Source organism: Myotis myotis, unplaced genomic scaffold (genome assembly GCF_014108235.1).
Source record: "Myotis myotis isolate mMyoMyo1 unplaced genomic scaffold, mMyoMyo1.p scaffold_m19_p_8, whole genome shotgun sequence".
Classification (NCBI taxonomy): domain Eukaryota; kingdom Metazoa; phylum Chordata; class Mammalia; order Chiroptera; family Vespertilionidae; genus Myotis; species Myotis myotis.
Genome location: NW_023416390.1, coordinates 71,643,529 through 71,667,461, shown reverse-complemented (window position 1 = coordinate 71,667,461; position 23,933 = coordinate 71,643,529). Strand labels below are relative to the sequence as shown.

Sequence of the window (23,933 nt, the reverse complement as noted above, 5' to 3'; positions counted from 1 at the left end):
GGGAGTTCATCTGCAATGATCAGCCGGGGAACAATGCCATCCTAATTGACTCCTCCCGCTTTATCCCCATTTCAACAATCTAATTAGGCCTGCAATCTAAACCTTTCAGTCTCTCCTGTCTGTCCCCACTTTTCTGTTCCTATTACAAATGCTACAGTCTGCCTTTCATCCCTTTTCAAAGGGAACGCCTAATGGGTTGCTTCTCATATACCTGTCACTTGTCTTCCTAAATCATGAATTGAAAGGTATGGCTTTTATCTTCAAACCTTCCAATTACTCTGTTGTCAGCAAAATAAATTCAAACTTTTAATCACAACATTGAAGATTTCTGCTTATGTCTAGCCTCGTCTCCTACTCTGTTCCTTCACATTCCATCTGCCGCAGCTTTAATGAGTCATCTCACCTCAGAACTGACGCTGACTTCCTTTCCTCTCAGTTAGCTGTACTGTCCCTCAGAGCAGTGACTAACCTTATGACTGCACAGCCCAAGCCCTTGGGACAATTTTGTTAATCTTGGAATCCTGTTCATCCAGTAACACTCAATTCTGTATTAAAAATCTCAGTAATTTCTGAGAATCATGTATGTACTTGTTTTATTTAATAGGTAATTGTGTGTGTGTGTGTGTGTGTGTGTGTGTGTGTGTGTGTATGCACAAGGACACCAGATTATGAACTCCTTCAGGACAATTATTGTCTTACTAATTTATATTGATCTATATGGTAATCAAAAATATACTTTAATGAAAAATAAATGAATCCTTAACTGACTCTATAATTGGTTATGAAGCTTTTGATAAAACACCTCTGACAGAGTAATTTTGTTAACAGGCAATCACAGATTTTCTTCTTCTGTATACAGCTGCAAGTAGATATTATGGTAGAAACAATGTAAATAAATTGTTTTTTTCCTGAAGTTTTGCTTAAAGATACACTGTGTTATTTTAAATGCAGTTTTCTGAGCTAAAGTTTCTTCTTCATTTTAAAAATTGTATTAGGGTCAAACTATTTGAATAATTAAACTTGTATAGTTACATTTCTATTTCTATGTCTTCCATCCATTCTTCACAGCATAGTGAAATTAGTGTTTTCTATATAAACATGATTATATTAATTTCCTATTTTAACATTGAAAACAAAGTACAAAGCTCTCATCCTGGTGGGCAAGGGCACACCATCCTTTTCAACTGCACCTGCGTCACCTTCCCCCTTGCTATCTGCAATCCAACCTTGCTGTTTTTACTTCAGTTTCTCTGACACTCAATCCTTGTCCAACTTAATATCCTCAAATGTACCATTTTCTTTAACTGGAACACTCTTTTCCTCACTGTCCATGGCTGATTCCTTCTCTGCAATGAAGTCTCAGATTACCTGATGGCTCCTTAAAGAGGCCTTTCAGCAAACCTACTTAAACAGGCTTCTACCCTTAGTCTTCACCTTTTTGTCTTTCACTTTGGTCTATCTCCTCTCCCTCACCTTGCAGGTAACACAAGATGCTTCATAAGGTTAAGACTATGCCTATTTTATTAACCATTATATACCTGGTACAAAGTGCTGGGCATAGTATATTTCTAGGGAAAATATATACATATACACACATGTATATATGCACATATGTGTCTGTTTTACAGGTTGGTGCATAAGAGTAGTAGTCTATTTGAAAATCCATAGAATGAAAAAGGTATTAGAGTCATTCTTTGTAACACTAGAGGCGAATAGAGGGTCAGTTATAAGGCAATAATCACTGGGGATGCAGATACTGCCTTAAATAAAAGAAAAAAACATATCAATCAGAATTTCCCCCAAATACTACAAACTATGTAGTAGATGCTATAGGTTTCACATAAAGTTGGATGCCTGCCTATTAGGGAAGCATTGGAAGAGATTCCTAAATTTGAAGAGAGAGATGGAACTAGTGGCTTCTAAATGTCCTCCCTAATCATGTGATTGTATGGCCTCCACGTCTGCATCATCTTCCTGAGCTCACAAAGACCCTTTCACTCTATCAAAAGATATTTTTTCTCTAACAGAATACCGAGAAAGGGGATGCTCTTTTAAGGCACATTTAAAACATCTTGCTTCAAGTAGAATTAGACCGTGTGGAATAAATATTTTTCTCTTAAAATTAATATTGGCTTTGGTTTAAAGGTCAGATAGATGACTTGGTTTAAAAGCCCAGGAACAGAGTAGATAATTACAGAATCTACCCATACAATCACTGATACTACTTTATAATTATGTCTTCCTGAAACACATATAATGAATTCATTCACTGCTTGGGTGTCAGCCTCAGAGGAAGCACCCAAATTATATTTGCAGCTGTTCTCCAGACAAATAATTCTAGAAAAGGTGACCTCAGCCTATAAGGGAGTCATATGCTTCCTCTTTAATTAAGTCTGTTTTGTATGTTTGTCATAAGATATGAAAAATATTTCTTTGGTGATGCTTTTTTGAAATAGTGAAATGTAAGCCATGGAGGGGGTAAAAAAACCACATGTAGCAGTTGTACATGTAAAATATGCAATCTACTCAATTAATTCTGAGATTCTGTTAGGAATTTTCACATTTCTCCGATATTTCTATATGCTCACTATTATATTCAGGTAATAACTCTGAATAAACATCAAAGGGGAATATATTCCCAGGAATTGCACAAAATATTCCACGCTAAAACGAATAGTGCACACTATAAAACGATGTCACGGTATGGAAACTATAGTTATGTCTAAAATTATATGATTACCAATCTAGACTATTAAAAAAGTGGCAGAGTATAGTGGCTATGAATAAAGTCTTGGAGATAAGTGGCTGGGGTTTAAATCTACCCAATATCTCAATAATTAAACAGTCTTTTGAAGATCAGTTACCAATTTCTCCTTTGTCAAACAAGGATGAGGTTGGCAACTATTTCCAAGGATTGTTGTGAGGACTGCGGAACGGGAGCACAGTGACCCATTTAGCAAAATGACTGGCCCACACATCAAGTGCACAAAAAACTTGGCTATTTTTGAATACGTTACATTTCAATAGCCTTTAAAAAGTTAAATTGCTTGATTCTCTGATTATTTCTCTAGGTGTCAGGCTGTCTAAAATGGAGAATTATGGTGCTTGTCTGAATAAATCAAGTAAATATATCCTTCATACAAATGATCTGTTTATTTCAGCTCAATGTATTTTTGACATATTTATTTAGCACATTCTCTAGGGGAGCAAATCACTAAATAAGTAACTTTTTCCAATCAGACCATTCATGTGTGAATTCACATGTGAATTTAAAAAACAAACAAATGTATTTAATATAATTTCCTTACATAAAGCTAATCAAGATCTCATACCCATTAACAGGATCCACCACAATCCCTCTGGGGTGGGACATCTCTCCCTCCAGAAGGGTCTTCCGACTCTGAGCGGCCTTCTCCAGCCTGGCCACGTTTATGGTCTTCCTGGAGCCATCGTTTGTCCAGTAAAGGTTATGTCCGATCCAGTCCACAGCAATGCCCTCCACATTGTCCAGGTCTGCAAACAGCAAGAACAAGAACAAGAAAGGAATGCATTTCTCAATAGTGTTCACTGCTTATGTTCTGCTTCATAAAAAGTTTAATTAAAAAAGAAATGATTTCTTCATAGTGTGATTTGTGTAGATGTTATCATTCAATAGAATATTGTTCAATTTTATTTTGAATGCTATTGTGCTTTTTTAAAATTGTATGTTCTTTACATTTATTTCTTTAAAATTGTTTGATGCTGACATTATTGCAGAGTCCCCCTTTGCCCACCTCCTCCCTTGGTCTTCACCAAATTACAGTCCATGTTCATGGAGTATGAATATATGTTTGTTAGTTAATCCTTTCACCTTCATTATCCAATCCCCTCCCACCCAGCTTCCCTCGGGTACCAGACAATTTGTTCCATGTATCTATACTTCTATTAAAGGACACCATTGCAGCTTCTATAAGATATAGGCAGTAATAACCCAAAGTAATGTTATAAATATATAATCTTACAAATTCACCTAATGAATACACTTCACAGAAAGGGAAACTCTAACACTCTGAAAGTGAAGGTATATAATCTATTATCACATAAGAGGTGTAGAACTGAGATAAAATTCCAAGTCAGATCATCTCCAATGTCGAGATCTTTAAAAATGCACTGCTCCTATGGTGGGTCATTTTGTAAACTACCCTCCAAACTCTCTACAGCACAGTAATCGTAGTTCCATTCCTCTATATCAGTGGTTCTCAACCTGTGGGTCGCGACCCCTTTGGGGGTCGAACGACCCTTTCACAGGGGTCGCCTAAGACCATTGGAAAACACATATATAATTACATATTGTTTTGTGATTAATCACTATGCTTTAATTATGTTCAATTTGTAACAGTGAAATTGGGGGTCACCACAACATGAGGAACTGTATTAAAGGGTCGCGGCATTAGGAAGGTTGAGAACCACTGCCTATTGCATGAGAAATTATTGTGAACTCCTTCTTTTCTTTCAAAACCAGGGAAGCCTCTTCTTCCTGCATATGAGATAAGGAACTGCAACTTACTGGACAAAGCAAGAGGTAGTACATTGGAGACAGCGCTTGCATTCGCTCACTATATGGCATGTATTGCCTCATATGCAGATGCAATACAGATTTGATATTCTTTTTAAAAAATATTTTATATATTATATATTTTAGAGGGGAAGGGAGAGTGAGAGAGAGATAGAAACATCTGTGATGAGAGAGAGTTGTTAATCAGCTGCCTCCAGCATGCCCCACATTGGGGATGGAGCTGCAACCCAGGCATGTGCCCTGATTTGGAATCAAATCATGACCCCTGGGTTCATAGGTCGATGCTCAATCATTGAGCCATGCTGGCTAGGCACTATCATAATATTCTTTAATTGCACAACCTTTCTGACCTTGTAAAAAAAAAGAAAATTTTCTTTTGTAACCTTTCCTGCTAATCAGTATGTGCCCTGACTCAAAATGACTAATACAACATGTGATCTGATCTAACTGAAAATCTCATTATAGTGACTCAGGTATGTTCTCAATTTCACGAAGCTATCTGCTTCATTACCATCCAGTATGAGTAATTTCCACAGGTTAATTATGCCTATGCTTTAAAAAAGTTTAATTTTATCTTTACTTTATTGACAATTTTATGAGCACTATGGCATAATGGAAAGATATAGTAGTTGGGTTTTTTTGTTGTTTTGTTTTGTTTGTTTTTTTCTATTTGTCATAGTCTGTGGCTGATTTTTATCTTGTTAGTTGGTTTTCAAAAATTGTACTACATTTGAATTATACTCCAGCATGGAAACTTCCTTCCTCAATAACCTTCTTATTTTTAAAATATTTCCTTTTGACCTCTGACTGTTACATTTTTTTCATATTAAGCAGTTTCAATATTATCTGGATTGAAATTTTGTTTCTGACACTTGGGTAAGCAACTTAGTCACTTTGATTCTTAAATTATCCATTTGTAAAGTGAAGATTCTTTTTTTTTTTTTAAATATATTTTTTGATTTTTTACAGAGAGGAAGGGAGAGAGATAGAGAGTTAGAAACATCGATGGGAGAGAAACATCGATCAGCCGCCTCCTGCACATCTCCCACTGGGGATGTGCCCGCAACCCAGGTACATGCCCTTGACCGGAATTGAACCTGGGACCCCTCAGTCCGTAGCTCTATTATCCACTGAGCCAAACCGGTTTTGGCAAGTGAAGTGAAGATTCTTAAAGTATCCATTAGCACCTATGCTGTAGTGTGATAACAAAGTGTAAATTAGCTACTGCATGTAAAACAGCATACTGCCTGGAATATTGTAAATTCTCAATATATGTTAGTTTTTTATTAATTTATCAGGTAAAATATTTGATATCAATCCCGGATCTTTTCCTTCTGAGTGCTACTTGATAGAAATATACTTTATGGGTTGTTTTTTTTTTTTTAATGATTATTCAATACTATTTTCTGGAATTTTGACTAGTGACTAACTTTAACTAGAAATTGTATATCCAGAGTCAGTTGTGAATAAATAGTAAGAGGGGGATTGCATTGAATTCTAAAAAGCAGAATCTGAGTGGATTGTGCCTTAATTGGGTTGTTTGAGTTGTCTTTGAAAAACAAGTGTCTGAACAGGATAAAGTAGTAGATAGAATCCAAGTTCTGGGATCACACAGCCCAGGTTCTGCCACTCACTACGCTATTTCTCTAACTGAGAGAGTTCCTTAGCCTTTCATTCTACAACTTCCTGATATTTAAAATGGGTGTAATTTTTCCTTACTAGGCCAAGGAAATACATGACTATTCAAATACAAGAAAGGCATTTGATAAAGAGAAACTTGCTTAGAGTAGATTTCTTCCATACCTTTGGGTAGAGCTCAAGTATTCTACATTCCAAAATTAATAGTACTGTTTTGAGGATTAAATAAATTAATATATGTGAAATTATTAAAATAGGTTTCACATAATAAATATTATATAAATGTTGCAATTATATCATTATTAGAATAATCTTCCCTTTACTACCTATCTAATCTGTTAAAATAGCAGTGAAGCAATTAGCCTAGAATATTTTCTAATGTTGCTATTTTTATGTCTGTTTTGTTTGCTTTTTTTCTGTTCTGGGAAGAATGTAGATGAATACAAATTTTAAAGAAACTCCTAAAAGAGTCTATGTGGAAACTAAGTATCTTTTCAAGCTATGGTTAACATAGAACAGAAAAAATTTTCTTTCTTAACTTGTAGGACAAAGCCTGAACAATCAGTGAATGCTTTTCTCAACAAATTATACATTGGTAAGGGAAGTAGTCTGCCTCCATATCATATGTATAATCCTTTAATTAATCTATAAGTTAAATGGAATGCAAAGACACATAGAGTACTGGTTTTATGTACATTTGATTTTTTTATTCAAGTGGGTTTGCTTGGGGCCTGCCTGAGATTGAGTATTGCAAACTCTATGACCAACACTTTTCAACATGGTGGTCAGGACATATGGTTTCAGACAATGTCTGTGAACAACATAGATTCTATTTGCCAGCCCAAAGAAACACATGCATATTCAAATGCCAGAAAGTTGTTTGATAAAAAGAAACTTAGCAAAAACATATTTTTTTGATACTGTTGGGTAGAGTTCAAGTATTTTACATTCCAAATTCAACACTTGCACCTATGTTGCTGTTATTATTATTACTATTACATAACTAATAGCAAATATCCATTTTCATTTATCAGTGGGCAAGGACTCTCAACATGTTTGTACTTTTTTTTAAGAGAAAAATTCTATTCTAGTAGATAATGATTTCTTGTATTTTTCTTTTTTTTTTAGGTTATATGTATATACATTTCATTCTAAGTGAAAAAAATGACACCATATAATTCATATTAAAAAAAGACTTTTTCATGTAGTCTGTAAATACTTAAGATAAGTATATTATTTTGGCTCAAATTATTAAAAATATTCTTTTTAAACATTATCCTATAAAAATAACTTTTACAAACAGACATAATATATAAATGGATGTTTTAAAACATACATCTCATCAAAACTATACTTAAGTGAAAAATTATCAAAGGTACCAATGTTATTTCCTACAATTGATACCTACCACTAAGGAAATAAGGATGAATAAGATATAATAATAAAATATATATAAATTAAAAAGAATAATTATGTAATTATTTTAAAAATAAATAAGAATTATTTAAACATTTAAAACAAACATATATAATTTATTTATTTAAAGACTTAAAACTAATAAATAAGACAGAAAAAGTAATTTAAATTAATTTAATAACTTGGATTAGAAAATAAGCACTTTAAAAAAGTGGAGAAAAGCCTTTTTCTAAAACTAAAATATCATTATGGGTCTGATTTTTTGATACTACATATTTATGGAAAATAAGAGAATTAAAGTTTTATATATTAAAAGTACAATCTTCCACTTTTAAAAATGGATCTAAGATTTTTTAAAAAAATCAACAAACAGGCTGTGAGCAGTGGTCTCAGTATTAAGGTGCACAAGCTGTATATCCAGAGTAATCCATGTCTTAATGCTTTACAGTAGAATTTAATTAACATAATAAGGAATTAATTGGAAATCATACACCACAATTTTCATGATAAAAGCCCAGTGCCTGCATTTTTCTAAGGTACCCATGTTTTCCTATCCTTAGTATGAATATTATGTTTCTGTGTTGGAATAAAGTATTGGGAAAGTGACTGCAAGAGTGTAGGGTGTGGGCACATGCCTTAAATAACTGCATGTGCAGTGTGCATGTAGATATGCCTCAGGCCAGGGATACAGTAGCTTGCCTCATAGTCAGCACTTGGACAGCTCTTCTGCCTCAAGTTCGTGTAGTTCAATTAATACAGATTCTCTTTGTACATTTCAATATGGACTGAGGCATCCGCTCTTAAGTATATGACATGAATGAATTAAACTGATTTAATTAGTAGTGTGGCAGTAAAATTTCCCCGCTGAATTTTTTTATCTCATGAGGTTACAGAAGTCTTTGGTCACACTGAAGTTTCCTGTATCATCTGTCCCCAAAGGCCAGCTGAGACTAATGTTGTCATCTTCATTCTCATTCCAAGTCCCTTCTCAGTTCAGTTATTAGGTCAAGGAAGGGGAACACACAAGCTACGCTCAATCAGAACAAAATACTTCGCTGCTATATTTAAAGAGATATGTAAAGTACATGTAAGGGTCTTATTTTTCAGATGAGCAAAATATATGAAAACAAAATATATGAAACCAATATATGAAGAGTAGTTTTCTTCTATTATAAAAAGCAAATGGTCAGTTTCAATTTGGGGGAAGGGTAATGCAGATTGTCTATAACTTTTCATCTTTGATGCAGTGATGAGCATATTAAGAGTAAAGAGAGTGCCACACATGCATTATAGTCACCAGTAAAATAATCGCATGATCAAAATGAAAGGTTTCAAGAACAGCTAAGAAATAAATTTTACCCTACTTTTAAGCCAACAAGTTAGCCCATTATCGTTTCAAGGATGATGATAAATGATCCAAGACTTGTAGATCAGGTATAAAGGATTGTATTACTCATGGCCCAGCAAGCAGAGTAGTTATTAGCAGATTGGGGTTCATTCCCTTTATTCCAAAGTCCCAGGGAAGTGAGTGGAATGGACTCATATGGATCCCTTCACAAAGAGCACTGCATTAGAGCAGAATTCCGAACTTAGGATATATATATATATCTCCTATCTAATAAAAGACAAAAAGGGTAATTGAACGTACCTTCGCTACACTTCCCATTGGCTAATCAGGGCGATATGCAAATTAACTGCAAACCAAGATGGCGGCCGGCAGCCACACAGCTGAAGCGAGCAGGAGGCTTGCTTGCTTCAGTGATGGAGGAAGCCAAGGTTCCCCGCCTGTTGCGGCCCGGCTCTGAGCTCCGAAAGCAACAAAGTTTCAATTATAGAAGCTAAACAAACCCCAGATACCTGCTTTCAGCAGGCCGTGACCTCAGAGCTGGAGCGAGCAGGACAGCAACAAAGGTTCAATTATAGAAGGTAAATAAATCCCAGAATTAAAAAAAAAAAAGAAAAAAAGGAGAGGCTGGGAGCTTCAGTAGCTGGCCAGCCTGAAAACGGCCCTCAGCCCCTCACCCAGACTGGCCAGGAAGCCCAGTGGGGATTCTCACCCTGAAGTGGGTGTGGCCAGCTGCAAACAGCCATCAGCCCCTCACCCAGGCTGGCCGGGCACCCAAGTGGGACCCCCACCCTGATCTGGGACACCCTTCAGGGCAAACCAGCCGGCCCCCACCCGTGCACCAGGCCTCTATCCTATATAGTAAAAGGGTAATATGCAAACTGACCCTAACAGCAGAACAACTGGGAACGACTGGTCACTATGACACACACTGACCACTAGGGGTAGACGCTCAATGCAGGAGCTGCCCCCTCGTGGTCAGTGTGTTCCCACATGGGGGAGCTCTGCTCAGCCACAAGCCAGGCTGACGGCTGACGGCTGCCAGTACAACAGTGGTGGTGGGAGCCTCTCCTGCCTCCTCAGCAGTGCTAAGGATGTCTGAATGAAGCTTAGGTCTGCTCCCGCTGGCAAGTGGACATCCCCCGAAGGCTGCTGGGCTGCCAGAGGGATGTCTGATTGCCAGCTTAGGCCCAATCCTCCGGGGAGCAGGCCTAAGCCAGCAGGTGGTCATCCCCCGAGGGATGAGCTTGGCTGAGGGCCCCCCTCCAAGTGCACAAAGTTTTGTACACCGGGCCTCTAATGTATGTGTGTGTGTGTATGTGTGTGTGTGTGTATATATATATATATATATATATATATATATATATATATATATAACGCCTAAGTGACCAAATGACCAGTCGACATGATGCACATTGACCACCAGGGGGCAGATGCTCAACGCAGGAGCTGCCCCCCGGTGATCAGTGCACTCCCACAGCAGGAGTGCCGCTCAGCGCTCTTATTGAGCTGCAGTGGCAGTAGGTGCAGCAGGACCGGGATGAGCGGGAGCAGCGTGGTGCCCAGCCTGGGCTTGGGCTTTTCCTAGGCCACCTACCACTTTGCCCACTACTACACCCCTTGGGGGGTGCTGGACTGCTGGTTTGTGAGAGGGCACCGGCCAGGCTAAGGGACCCCACCGGTGCTCGAATCCGTGCACCGAGCCTTTAGTATTATATCATAGGCAACAAGTGCCCTGCCCGTTGCACTGGAGGGACACTCCAGCTCTTCTTCCAAGGCTCTTTTCTATACTAACATCCTTGTAAAGACACTTCTAAATAAAAGGCACGAAGTGGCTCACTTTAAAACATGCAAAAATGTTAGGAATCCATGAGGAATTGTCACCCCAGGAAAGGTCCTGAAGTCGTAATTTGCTACTCTTTAATAAATGAAGATATATAGAATGAACAAGTTAGTGTGCAAATATGGCCTTAAATTATAATCCTTTCCGGGTTCAGGCTATTGCTCTCATTATCATTCACTATTGATTTATACTTCCCCACCTTAAAGCACCTTGTTCAGTGAGTCATGTGTGATGGTTAGTTTTATGAGTCAATTTGGCTAGGGCACAGCACACAGATATTTGGTTAAGCATCAGTCTGGGTATTGCTAGGAAGGTATTTTAGATGATTTAACATTTAAATCAATATACTTTGAATACAGCAGATTTCTTTCCATAATCAAGGTTGGTCTCATTCAATCGGTTGGAAGCATTAAAAGAAAACAGACTGAAGTTCCCCAGGGAAGAGGGAATTTGGCTTCTGGACTGTCTTTAAATTTGAGCTGCAATATCAGCATTTCCCTGGGTCTATCACCTACAGGTGGACTTCCCATTCTCCACACTTGTGTGAGCCAATTCTAGAAATTATATCTCTGCCTCTCTCTCTGTACACACCCTATTGGTCCTGTTTTCCTGGAGAATCCTGAATAATACACCATCACCACTCCTGTAATCTGAAAATGATTTTGCTGAATGCTCTGGGCAGTAGAGGTAAACTCACACATTCATTCTTTCCTTTTTTAAAATATATTTTTACTAGAGATGCAATGCACCAAAATTCGTGCACTGGAGGGGTGTCCCTCATCCCAGCCTGCACCATCTCGTAATCCAGGACTCCTCAGGTAGGGTCCCTAGGCCTGGCTGGTGATCAGGTCCTATAGGGGCTTTCTTTCCCCAGCTGCCGGCTGCTGGCCCCACCCCTGCCGCTGCCACTGCTTGCCATCTGTGCGATGCTGTCCCTCCCTCTGCGGGGTGATCGCTGGCTGGCCCTGCACACCCACCACAGAGTTGCTGGCCAGTGGCCTGGGCCTCCCTCTGTGAGTGATTGTGGGATGATGGCGGGGCTCTCCAACCAATTGCATCACACCTGCCTTGGCTAGCCTGGCGCTAGTGTGGGTCATAGTGTGGTAGTCTGGACAGTCATTCTGCTGTTTGGTCATTCAGTCCATTTGCATATTATGCTTTTATTATTATAGACTAGAGGCCCAATGCATGAAAATTTGTACAAGAGTAGGCCTTCCTAAAAAAAAAAAAAAAAAAAAAAGAATAGGCCTTCCTTCCCCCCTTTGCTGGCACCGGCTTCCCTCCAGCACCCGGGACCTTGGCTGCTTCCCTCCAGCCACCGGCAGGCACCCAGGACCTGGGTTTTCTCTGGCCCCAGCTTTGTCTGGAAGGACATCCGGAATGACTCCCAGAAGGATGTCTGGTCTAATTAGCATATTACCCTTTTATTATTATAGATTGATTTCAGAGAGGAAGGGAGAGGGAGAGAGAGATAAAAACATCAATGATGAGAGAGAATCATTGATTGGCTGCCTCCTGCATGCCCCACATTGGGGATAGAGCCTGCAACTCAGGGATGTGCCCTGACATGGGAATCGAACCATGACCTCCTGGTTCATAGGTTGATGCTCAACCACTGAGCTATGCAGGCCAGGCATCATATTCATTCTTTTCAATGAACTCTGCAACATATGTACTATGGAAGGCAGAATAGCTTCCAATTTAAGAAACCTCCTACAGATATGCCATGAGTATATAGCTCATTTTATAATAATCCATTACAAATTTTTTTATATAGAGTTGTGCTATAAATATTTTAAATATTTTTTATTTTCTGTATGTTATGATGTTTTGACATCTTTCTAAAAAACTTTTCCATGAGGGATGGGGTTTGGAGTCCGGGAGACTGCCCCTCCTGGAAATAGCCAATTCTTAAGGATAGCAAAGGGTCCAGCCAGGAGCATGCCTTTGATTTGTAAACTAACCAATCCAGAGCCTTACCTCCTCTATCCAGTCCCTGTACCCAGGAAACAATACTCCTCTGCATAAAACATCCCAGGTCCAGGTATCAGACAACCAGTGACCTGATACCTGGTCACTGGGCTAGAATTTAAAGCCCAATAAATTATTCAAATTAGCCAGACCTAACCTATTTATCCTGCCCTGCCTTGCCTTCTCCTCAGAGATTTTAATAAAGACTATGGCCTAATGCTTTCCCTTCACTTTTGTCTTCTGCTTCCTGACCAACCCGGTGTCTTTCCCACATGCTCCTGTGTAGTAAGCTGTGCCTTCCATTTCTAGGACCTGTGAATATAATAAGCTTTGTTTTATGAGCCTTCTTCTGTATCCTCTTGTGGCCACATCTGTCTAACCAACTCATGAAAAAAGTATAAAATATGAGTCCTCATTGTGAGTGGGGGAAAAGGAAAGTAATTTCCATTAATGCCCTTGTGCTACCCACCTCTGCCTATTTGCTAAGAGATAACAGGGCAACAATTGCTTGAACTTCTGAAGGCAAAATATCACAGCAGCTATTCTTGCATATTCCTTTTAAGTCCTATGAAGTAGGTTAGAACTTATTGAAACAAAATGCTTTGGAATGTGTTGCTTTAATACTAAATTACTCAGTCTTTTTCATATTAGATGAAAAGGCAACTCTATTAGAAATTACTTTTATTGCTATGTGTTCTAATATGTTTCATATTTTGCACTTGATCATTTAAACATTCAAACAGTTGCATCACTTCAATTGATAATTTCCACTGAAAATTTTAAACAAGGTTGCAGCACATACTTTGCTTAGGCATCATGTTTAGTGAAATATACTGATCATTAAATTTCAAGTTGAGCTTAAAAGCCAGAGGCTATAAATCTTCATTATTTTATCATTACCATGACAAAGAACAATGTACTTTTTCATGTGACCATACTGCTAGAGCTTACCTTCCTGTCCTACATTAAACAAGTATACTTGTTTTAGTTTCACATTCATACCCAGAGAGAAAATGATAGTTTAAATGCATGTGTGGGTGATGGGTAAATGTAATAAAGCAAGTCACGTCCTTAATAGTAATTTAATTCAATAAACCCTTCTATAGAGATTGAGGAGAATGCAGTCACAACACTTCTTGGTCCACTGGTAGCCTTACAAACTAAGGCAGTAAGCCAGGGGGACATATAATAATAAAACTAGGCAGAAACCTACCTACAAAGTCAGTATTTGAGAGATAAAAGGAAGCTAAAGAATCCTATAGTCTAATGTCTACATTCTACAAATAATGAAATGAAGCCCCAGAAAGATAAAGTGATTCACAAGGACCCACATTTAGTCAGTAGTCAATACAATATGCCTGGAAATTTGACTCATGTTCCAATGTACCTATCTATTTATGTTAAAGTTTGATCTCTAGAACTGTAAATGGAAAATCATAATCAGTAGCAAGAGTCAAAGAAAATTAATATAAGTAATGACTCAAGGAAAGAGTGGGACATAGGAGGGGGAAAGGGACTGGAGATGGATAAGATCATGAAGCGAAGGATGCTTCCTTCACCAACTTTCTAATAAAAATTTATTATTCTCAATAAACTATAGCTTTATTTTCTTACTAAAATATATGTGATGGCTGACAATGTAGAGATTCAACAATTGTGAATATGATGGGAAGTCAAATATTAAATCAAATCTAAGGAAAAACTAAGGCATTGTTATAAGAAGATACATGAGACTGAGAAGACAAAACTAATAAATTCGTTATGAAAAAATGCTAAAATTTGAGAAAGTTCTTTAGTTAATAGTATTGAATCAACATTAATTTTATGGTTTCAGTTACTGTGATATTGTAAAATAAAATGTTATTATTATGGAAAATAGAGTGGGGGATATATAGAAATTCTCTGTACTATTTTTAAATTTTTCTACTAGACTAAATAAAAGTAGTTCAAATTCATTTTTAAAAATGTAGTAAAGCATATAACACAATCTGTAGGAAAAAGGAAGATAGCTGAAGTATCGATATTAATGCTATGGTTTCTAACTGTTTTGTTGCAGTAAGCTAAATGAATCTTCACAATTTCACAGAAAAACCATAAAGATAATTAGTGCAGAACAAATCATCTAAATAAGTATTCAGTATAAAACCATTCAAGATAGGTACCCAATTATGCAAAAAAAAAAAATCCCACACAAAAACCAAAAAGCATAATTTGGAACTGAGAAAGAAAATGAGATGTTGATTTAGAGTGCCTGTGAAAGTGTATTAAAACAGGAATGTCTCGGGTGTGTTAACTAAAAATCGTAATTTTTTTTTAATTAAAAATGTTGTAGAAGTTCAAATGAATCATGAGAATATGGAAACATTTACAATATTCCTGAAAGTTCACCAGGGAAGCCAATTATAATAATAAATTCAGTAAATACCAATATAACTTCAGATAATCAAATAATAGTAATGATTGATCTTGTTTCTTATTTTAGAACAAAAAGAATCATGCTTCAGTCAATCTTATCTCTGTTTTATCAGTTTAATTACTTTTTTAAAGTAATGGCAGCCAAATGAAAGGACCCATTCATTCAGTGAGTAGTAGTTGTACAGCTGCTGTATGCCAGGTGCTGTTCTAGGCCGTAAAGATCTGTCAATGAATGAAACAAACAAAAACCTCTGAAATCTTGAAGCTTAAGTTCTTATAGCCAGGCAACAAACAAGCAAATTATACCTAGGGATAAGTACTAAAGAGAAAAAGTAACCAGAGAAAGGGGATAAAGATTTAGGCCCAGAATATGTGTAGATGTATAATTTTAGAGGGGTGACCAGGAAGGACTAACTAAGGGGGTGGCCTGTAAGCAAGGACATCTGTGAGGTAAAGGAGAGAGGCATGGGAACATCTGGTAGAGCAGTGGTCCAGACACAAGGAACAGCACATGCAAATGCCCTGAAGTAGGACCACGCCTAGGGGATTCAGGGGATGGCAAAGAGAATGTTGGAGTCAGAGGGATATTACAGGTTATATAGCAGAAAATGACTTAAATGAAAAACATGTTTTCCCTTATGAATTTAAGAGTCCTTACAGGAAACAGGGAGTTGATTACATGTAAAATCCTCATGAACAATAGAGATAAGTGAGTTCTTCTTATGACTTGTGCTAATTTTTGACAGTCTTAGCTGTTGGTCTTGAGAGTAGCAGTCCCTGGTGGACCTTTCTGAGAGTACCGAATTGTGAGACATGTATCTTCTGATACTAAACAATTTCTATAGTTAGTCACACAGGCAATGAAATGAAGGGCGCTACCGGGCAACTGCTGTGTAACTGTTCACTCTGCAAAGCAGTGCGGTTTGTGTCTTCTCTCATTGTCCACTCTTGGCTTCTCCGCAGTGGTGGCAGGTTTACTTCCTGCTACCCTCTAAGGCAAGGTTTCTCAACATGGGCTCTATGGACATTTTGGACCTGGAAATTCTTTGTTGTGGAGGACTGTCCTGTATTTGCATAATGTTTAGCAGCACTAGACTCTATCTCCTAGATGCCAGTAGCACCTCCCCAACCCCAGCTGTGACCAGCAAGAAAGATTTCAGGAAAGAAAGACAAAATTAACCTGCTCTGTAAGGTAGGAGTTCTAACTCGAAAGTGAATGAATATTTCTCAAACATTTTTACTCTATTTTGATTTCTCCAAATATGAATTTATTTGGCATCAAATGAAAAGTTCTTTGCCATATTTGTTTTTCAAAGTTGCATGAGAATATTAAATTGGGGTCCTGGCTGGTTTGGTTCAGTGGATGGAGCAACAGCCTGAGGACGGAAGGGTCTCAGGTTCGATTCTGGTCAAGGACACATGTCTGGGTTGCGGGCTCGATCCCCAGTCGGGGGCATGCAGGAGGCAGCGGATTGATGATTCTCTCTCATCATTGATATTTGTATCTCTCTTTCCCTCTTCCTTCCTCTCTGAAATCATATATATATAAATTTGAGATAAGTTACAAATACCTTAATAGCTAAAATATCAAGGTAACTGTTTCTGACTCAATATGTGCACCTTCTTTGATGTATAATAAAGATTTATGAAAACTTCTTTTAGTAACAGATAAAAAGTGCTAACTCTGGAGCCAGAAACACACTGTTGACCTGTGAAGACAGATGTGTACTATTCAAAGATGTAAACAGGTATTTGTTAAAATATTTCATATAGTTACCATCACACACATCAAATATGCTAATATCACCACAATATAGCAAGTTATCTTAATATAGTATATCACACTACTATATGATAGCTAAGTTGTTGTTTTCTATCTGAAAATCTCAGAGCCAAATACATATTTAATGAGAAATATGATTCTTTCCAAATGTAAAGAAAAAGTGAGAAGAAAATCAAAATTAATATACAGAATAGAGTTGATAAGTATTTAACTTAAGGAAGGTCTGAAAGGTAGTCATCATTTCTTTTTGTCTGATTTTGTGTGTAGGGGGATTGGGGAGAAGGGCAAAAAGGTATGAGGACACATAATATAGTTTCCTAGTCTAAGTATGAGTCTAGAATAGATCTTGTCTGGTTTAAAGAGATCATATGATAGTCTGCTATTATAAATCCATAAAATAAATGTAATTTCTGTTAAATAATAAGCTATCCTGAACAATTTAGGTTATTTTACCTCTTTTTATCGTATATGAAAACTGTGTCTTCAGGATAGTTGTTTATAAAATAGTTTCTGTCTTGTATACAAATTTATCTCTAGGGCTTAGAACACTGCTTGTAAATGAAGATTTTAAGGAATGTTGGTTGTCTAAATGAAAATATAAATTAATGACTCACTATCACCTCATGAATAATTCAAATATTTCTTCCAATGACATACAAGACCTTCCATTTAATTAACATGAAGCTCTCTCATCACCCTATGATCCAAGCACGCATGCTGGATTTTACTACTTTTAGCCGATTGATGTGCTGTTCTGGAAAAACAACAACAACAACAAAACCTGAACTTAGGTTTCAGAGAGAAAATGGCATCTTTACTTTCTTGCTGCCTTTCATTTTAATTTTAATAAGAATTTGCACAATAAGATCCCCTTTATTTGGCTATTGTGAAGGTAAAATGAAATAACAATTATATCACCTACAAACAACAGCATTAATAAATGTTAGCTCCTTTCCCTGCTCTCTCATGCATAGTTGACTTTCCCATGTCTGTGTCAATTTTACTTCCTATTCCCTCTTTTTTTGCAACTTTCCATTTTCTAAATTCTTCACTTTTTACAAAAGTAAAGGAATAATCTATCTGCTACAGAAATCTCTTATTCTCCCTATAAACCCATCTCTCCTCTAAACTACCTTAGTAGTATATTATTAGTACTATGTCTACATCTCATTCTGAACCACCTACTGCCTTGTTAAATTTCCTGACATGCATTCACTTTTCTATTTGTTTCTATGAAATATGAGGGCAGGATAAAAGTATAATTCATTTTAGAAATTCCTAGTAGAAATCAGTATTAAAGACTTGGTAAATATGCATAAAATTAGAAAATGAATACATGAAATGTAAGCACAATAAAGATGAGTGAAGAAAAGAAATAACAACATTGGGATGTGTGGCTAGCTTTTTCCTTCCACAGTACCAGTGAAGAATACTCCCCTATTATTTCTTTTATTTAAATATATATTTTTTATTGATTTCAGAGAATAAGTGGGAGGTAGAGAGAGATAGAAACATTAATGATGAGAGAATCATTATCAGCTGCCTCCTGCACACACCCTACTGGGGATTGAGCCCACAACTCAGGCATGTGCTCTTGATGGGAATCGAATCTGGGACCCTTCAGGCCACAGGCCAACGCTCTATCCACTGAGCCAAACTGGCTAGGGCCTATTGTTTCAATACGATTTTAATTCCAATATTTTCATAGTGCACTAAGTATCTAGAAAAAAATTAAATCCTTAGTTTAACTACTTGATTATGAAATCTACTCAAATATTTAGAATTATAGAAAACATTTTATTTTTTATAGATACCACCTAGTAATCAAACAAATCAAAGAGGAAGCCACATTTGAGCATAGCCGGATTTTCACCTGGAGACATATCATTTAATCAGACTAAACATTTATCACACCCCACTGCTTAAATTATGTCATCACTATTTTCAGGGGCATCAAAAGCAAAGCGCAGATAGTTTTTACCTTAAATAAGTACCCTGAATGATAAAAGTGTTATTACATGAAAAGTACTATGCAGTTTGGAAAGTCAATAAAAATAAAATATATCCCTTCCTTGCCATCGTAATGTTGAATGTGCTAGGTAATTTAGAATGTTAGAAATGTAAAGATAGGTAAATTATATTCAATAAACAATGAGATGAAATGAGATAATCATGTAAAGTGCTTACCTGGCACGTACATTGCAATAAATACTCACTACATTTCCTTTTCTTTCTTTTTTTTTCTCTTTTTTACAGACAAAAGATATTGGTGGCTTTATTTATAAAAGTTTTATTCTTTTCAACCGTTTTCCCAATAAATATTTACTGAGTGCTCACTATTGGCATAGAACTGTTAGATGAGCAGGACATGCCCCTGTCAGGGACTCTTTTGAAATTACTGTTTAAATTTAATATCATTTGGTATTCATTTCATTATATCACAGTGGTCAGGCAATCATTACATTTCAGAAAGCGCTCCCCTGATATTTCTAGTACCCACCTGGCCACATACACTGTTATTATAATACTAGAGGCCTGATGCATGAAATTTGTGCAAGGGGCTCAGCCCCTGCCACCACGGGGCTGCCTTGGCCCCCACCCACCACCTGCCTGTCTCTGCCTCAGACCCTGTTACCGCGGCTTTGTGTGGAAGGTCCTCCAGAAGGACGTATGGTCTAATTAGCATATTGCGCTTTTATTATTATCGACTAGGGGCACAGTGCACGAATTCATGCACCTTGAAAAGAACTGTGGGCCAAAAAGCTGGGGAGCGGGCCTCGGCCCATCCTCTGCGCCCCTGCCCGGCTCCTTCCGCCATGGTCCCCAGTCCCTTGTCTGCCAGAAGCCCCACTCCCGCTGCTCCCATGCACTGATGACAGGGTGGAGTGATTGGGGCCAGTGCCAGCAGCTGGTGTGAGCAGGGTCAGCACTCTCAGTGGGTATGAGTGGCGGCTGCTGCCCTGATTGTCCCTCAGGAGCAGGGGGAGGTGGAGAACCCCTCAGGGGTGATCAGGGCCAGCAGCCACCACTTGCACCCACTGATGGCACTGAGTGATTGGGACCCGTGGTGAACACCGGGAGCGGGTGTGAGTGGTGGCTCTGGCACCAGCTGCAGGTGCAAGCGGGGCCAGCACTGGCAGTGGGTGTGAGGAGCAGCTCCATTGTTAGCAGTCGTTGTGAGCGGGGCCAGCACTGGCAGCAGGTGGGACTGCGGTTCTCAGGAGCAAAGAATTTTCAGTAACCACCAGAGGCTTGCCCGGATGACAGCAACTGGTGCCCCGCCTTGGTCTAGCACCCCTGCTCACCTGCTCCACCATCCCGCCGCGGCCAACACCTACCATGTTCTGCCCACGCCCCCTGGAGTCAGCACATGTCATAGAGACCAGTTGTTCGGTTGTTTGGTTGTTCTGCTGTTTGGTCTATTTGCATATTAGCCTTTTATTATATAGGATTATTGACTATATTCCCTATGCTGTACTTTACATCCTAGTGACTATTCTGTAACTACTAATTTGTACTTATTGTACTAGTCCCTCAACCCCACCTCCCCTCTGGAAATCATCAGTCTGTTCTCTGTATCTATGATTGTTTTTCAATTTTGTTTTTTCATGCATTTTGCTCTTTACATTCCATATAAGTGAAATAATATGTTGTCTTTCTCTGACTTACTTATTTCACTTACCAAGGATTAACTTTGTAATCCCTAATATGATTGCAAAGTAAAACACTATAGGTCCATTGGGGGAGTGATATATATAATGACAAATCTATATATATATAAAAGCCTATGTGACCAAATGACCGGTCAACTGGTCACTATGACATGCGCTGTCACCAGGGGGCAGACACTCAATGCAGCGGCTGCCCCTTGGTGGTCAATGTGCTCTCACAGCCAACCTCCCATGGCTGGCCAACCTCCTGCGGCCCCTCCCCCCAGCCTGCTGGCCCTGGTCAGCCCTGATCACTGGCCATGCCGAGGGACCCACCCATGCACGAATTCATGCACTGGGTCTCTAGTCTAATCTAATAAAAGAGTAACATGCAAATTGACCTCACCTCTGCTACACCTACAAGCCACACCCACAAGCCACGCCTACAAGCCAATCAGGATCAGATATGCAAAATCCAACTAAGATGGCAGCGGCCACGGAGCTGGAGCAAGCAGGAGGCTTGGGTTGCCCCTGGCAATGGAGGAAGCCAAGCTTCCCGCCTGCCCTGGCTGGCCCTGAGCTCCGCTCAAGGCTACAAAGTTTCAATTATAGAAGATAAATAAATCCCAGATACCTGCTTCCAGCCACCGTGGCCTCCGCTCAAGGAGGACCTGGGAGCCTGTGTTGCCAGGGGCCCCAGGGACCCCAGCGGGGACCTCCACCTTGAAGGGGGAGTGGCCAGCCTGAAAACAGCCCTCAGCCCCTCACCCAGGCTGGCCAGGCACCCCAGTGGGGACACCCACCCTGAAGGGGGTGTGGCCAGCCTGAAAATGGCCATCAGCCCCTCATCCAGGCTAGCCAGGCACCCCAACGGGACCCCACAGTGGGAGCTCTGCTCAGCCACAAGCCAGGCTGATAGCTGCCAGCACAGCAGTGATGGCGGGAGCCTCTCCCGCCTCCTCAGTGTTGCTAAGGATGTCCGACTGCAACTTAGGCCAGCTCCCTGCTGGCAAGTGGACATCCCCTGAGGGCTCCCGGGATTCCAGAGGGATGTCTGACTGCCAGCTTAGGCCCAATCCCCAGGGAGCAGGTCTAATCCAGCAGGCGGTCATCCCCCGAGGGGTCCCAGACTGAAAGAGGGCACAGGCTGGGCTGAGGGACCTCCCCCGCCGAGTGCACAAATTTTTGTGCACCAGGCCTCTAGTATATATAATATATATTATGAAGAAACAAAAATTATAAAAATGTTTTTCTTTTGCTCCATTTTAATTTTATAATCCTTGATATAGTTGCAAAGTAAAATGCTATATAGGGCTTGTCAAAATAAAGTATGTGTAAGTAAAAAAAAATTGCTATTGAATCTATTTTTAATAACTAAGTCATGACTGAGATTAGGTAGATGTTTGTCAAGATATGAGGCAAAAACTTGTAGCACAACTAGCCTGCAATGAGAAGATACACCTTTATTAAGCAAAAGCCCTTATGTATATATAAAAGAAAGAAATACAACAGTATAAAGATTTGGGGGAAGGGATTAGCAGGACAAAAATAAAGTTAGAATTTTACCTCAGAAAGATTAGAAAAGCTTAACATGCACAAGAAATATAAAATTTAGAGTACAATTCATAGCTATGTTTAATAGAACAAAATAATATCAGTTTATTAGGCCATTTTGGTTAGAAAAAAGGAAATAAAAAGATTACTTAAAGATTTTTGTCCACGTGATACCAAATAACTAATCTGACTGACATTTAATCAAGATTTTAGATTCTAAAAAAGTCAAATGTATCTGGCAAAGGTTGTCATTAAATCAATTCAGGATAGAGTGAGTACAGAATGTAGTGTGTGTGTGTGTGTGTGTGTGTGTGTGTGTGTGTTTATTTCACTCCTGGCTAGGTGCCCTAGGTACCTTCTTCAAGAGCACACTCCCTATAACTCAACTTGTTCAATTGACAAATCATGACTATAGTACCCAAAAGTAACATGGTTTTCTCTAGAACATATGATAAAATAGTATAAAAAATCACAATTAACAGTAACATTTTGTGACTTGTGATATATTAATACATTGAAGAAGCAATCTTCATCCATCTTAGCAGCCAGTGTCAACTGGGGAATGGAAAAACACACACACACACACACACACACTTAATTTTTATGTAACACCCTTTCTATATTCTGTGATTCTGGAGACTTTGGATTAAAAAATTAACTCAGAAAATATTATTCACTGAGCAGAAATATAGCATTTTAGAAAATATGCCACATCTGCTTTCCTCACTCTTACAAACATAAATGACAGGCAAAGGTACATCTGAGTTGTTATGCTTGGAGAAAGGATGAGGAGGTGGATGCTCTAGTGATGGCATTGTCAAGGATCCTCAAGAGCTCTTTGTGTGCTTTTATGTTGCTTTTTTGAAATTCTGTTTTTAAATGTTCAATTCCAAATCTTGCAAAAGTCTTTATTTTAAAATATTTAAAACTAGAAGCCCAGTGCATGAAATCCGTGTGTGGGTACTGACCCTAGGCCTGGCCTGCAATCAGGGCCATCTTCCCCAGCTGCCCACAGCTGGCCCTGTCCCCCACCACAACCCATCCCCGGTTCCCTGTTTGCCATCGGGTGATTGGTACCTGATGGCCAGGGGAAGGGACCAAGAGATGGTCATTGCGCCTCATAGTGATTGGTCCAGTGGTCGTTCTGGTCATTCTGCCATTAGGGTAAATTTGCAAATTACCCTTTTATTATATAGGATAAAAATTAAGACTAGGTAATATTAAAATCAGATTAAAAAAACAACCTAGGATCATAGGTGAGTGAAAATACTATTTCTTGCTATCTTTATGTTTAAATGAATTTCAAAATAGTCTTACTATTGTTTTTCTTCTATCTCCTTTCCAGGTAACATTTGGGCCACAGCCTAATGACTATTAGAACATCTCCCAATTGGCTTGATGGTTCTTGCAGAATCACAAGCAATAACAACTCACTGTGACATTTGTAATGATATGTGAAAATTAAAGCTTTGATTAGAAGCCAAAATTATGAGGGGAAAGGGTATCAAATTAAGTGTGAGAAAAAAAAATCCTCATATTTTACAATCTACTTGATTGGAATTGTTTTCACAACTCATGGATGCCTCAACCAGATCAATAGTGTAAAGGGAACAAAATGGCAAGAAGGGAAACATTGCCCTGACTGGTTTGGCTCAGTGGATAGAGCGTCGGCTTGCGGACTGAAGGGTCCCAGGTTCAATTCCAGTCAAGGGCATGTACCTTGGTTGTGGGCACGTACCCAGTGGGGAGTGTGCAGGAGGCAG

The 23,933-nt window shown here is 38.7% G+C and overlaps 1 protein-coding gene across 1 annotated transcript in view; it reads right to left on the bottom strand.

Moving 5' to 3' along the window:
* LRP1B (LDL receptor related protein 1B) overlaps nucleotides 1-23,933 on the bottom strand; it is a 1,379,523-nt gene that overhangs the window by 712,838 nt on the left and 642,752 nt on the right. The window contains exon 12 of the mRNA XM_036320679.1: nucleotides 3,333-3,513. Within this exon, the coding sequence (XP_036176572.1) occupies nucleotides 3,333-3,513 (181 nt within the window). The remainder of the gene's footprint in view (nucleotides 1-3,332; nucleotides 3,514-23,933) is intronic.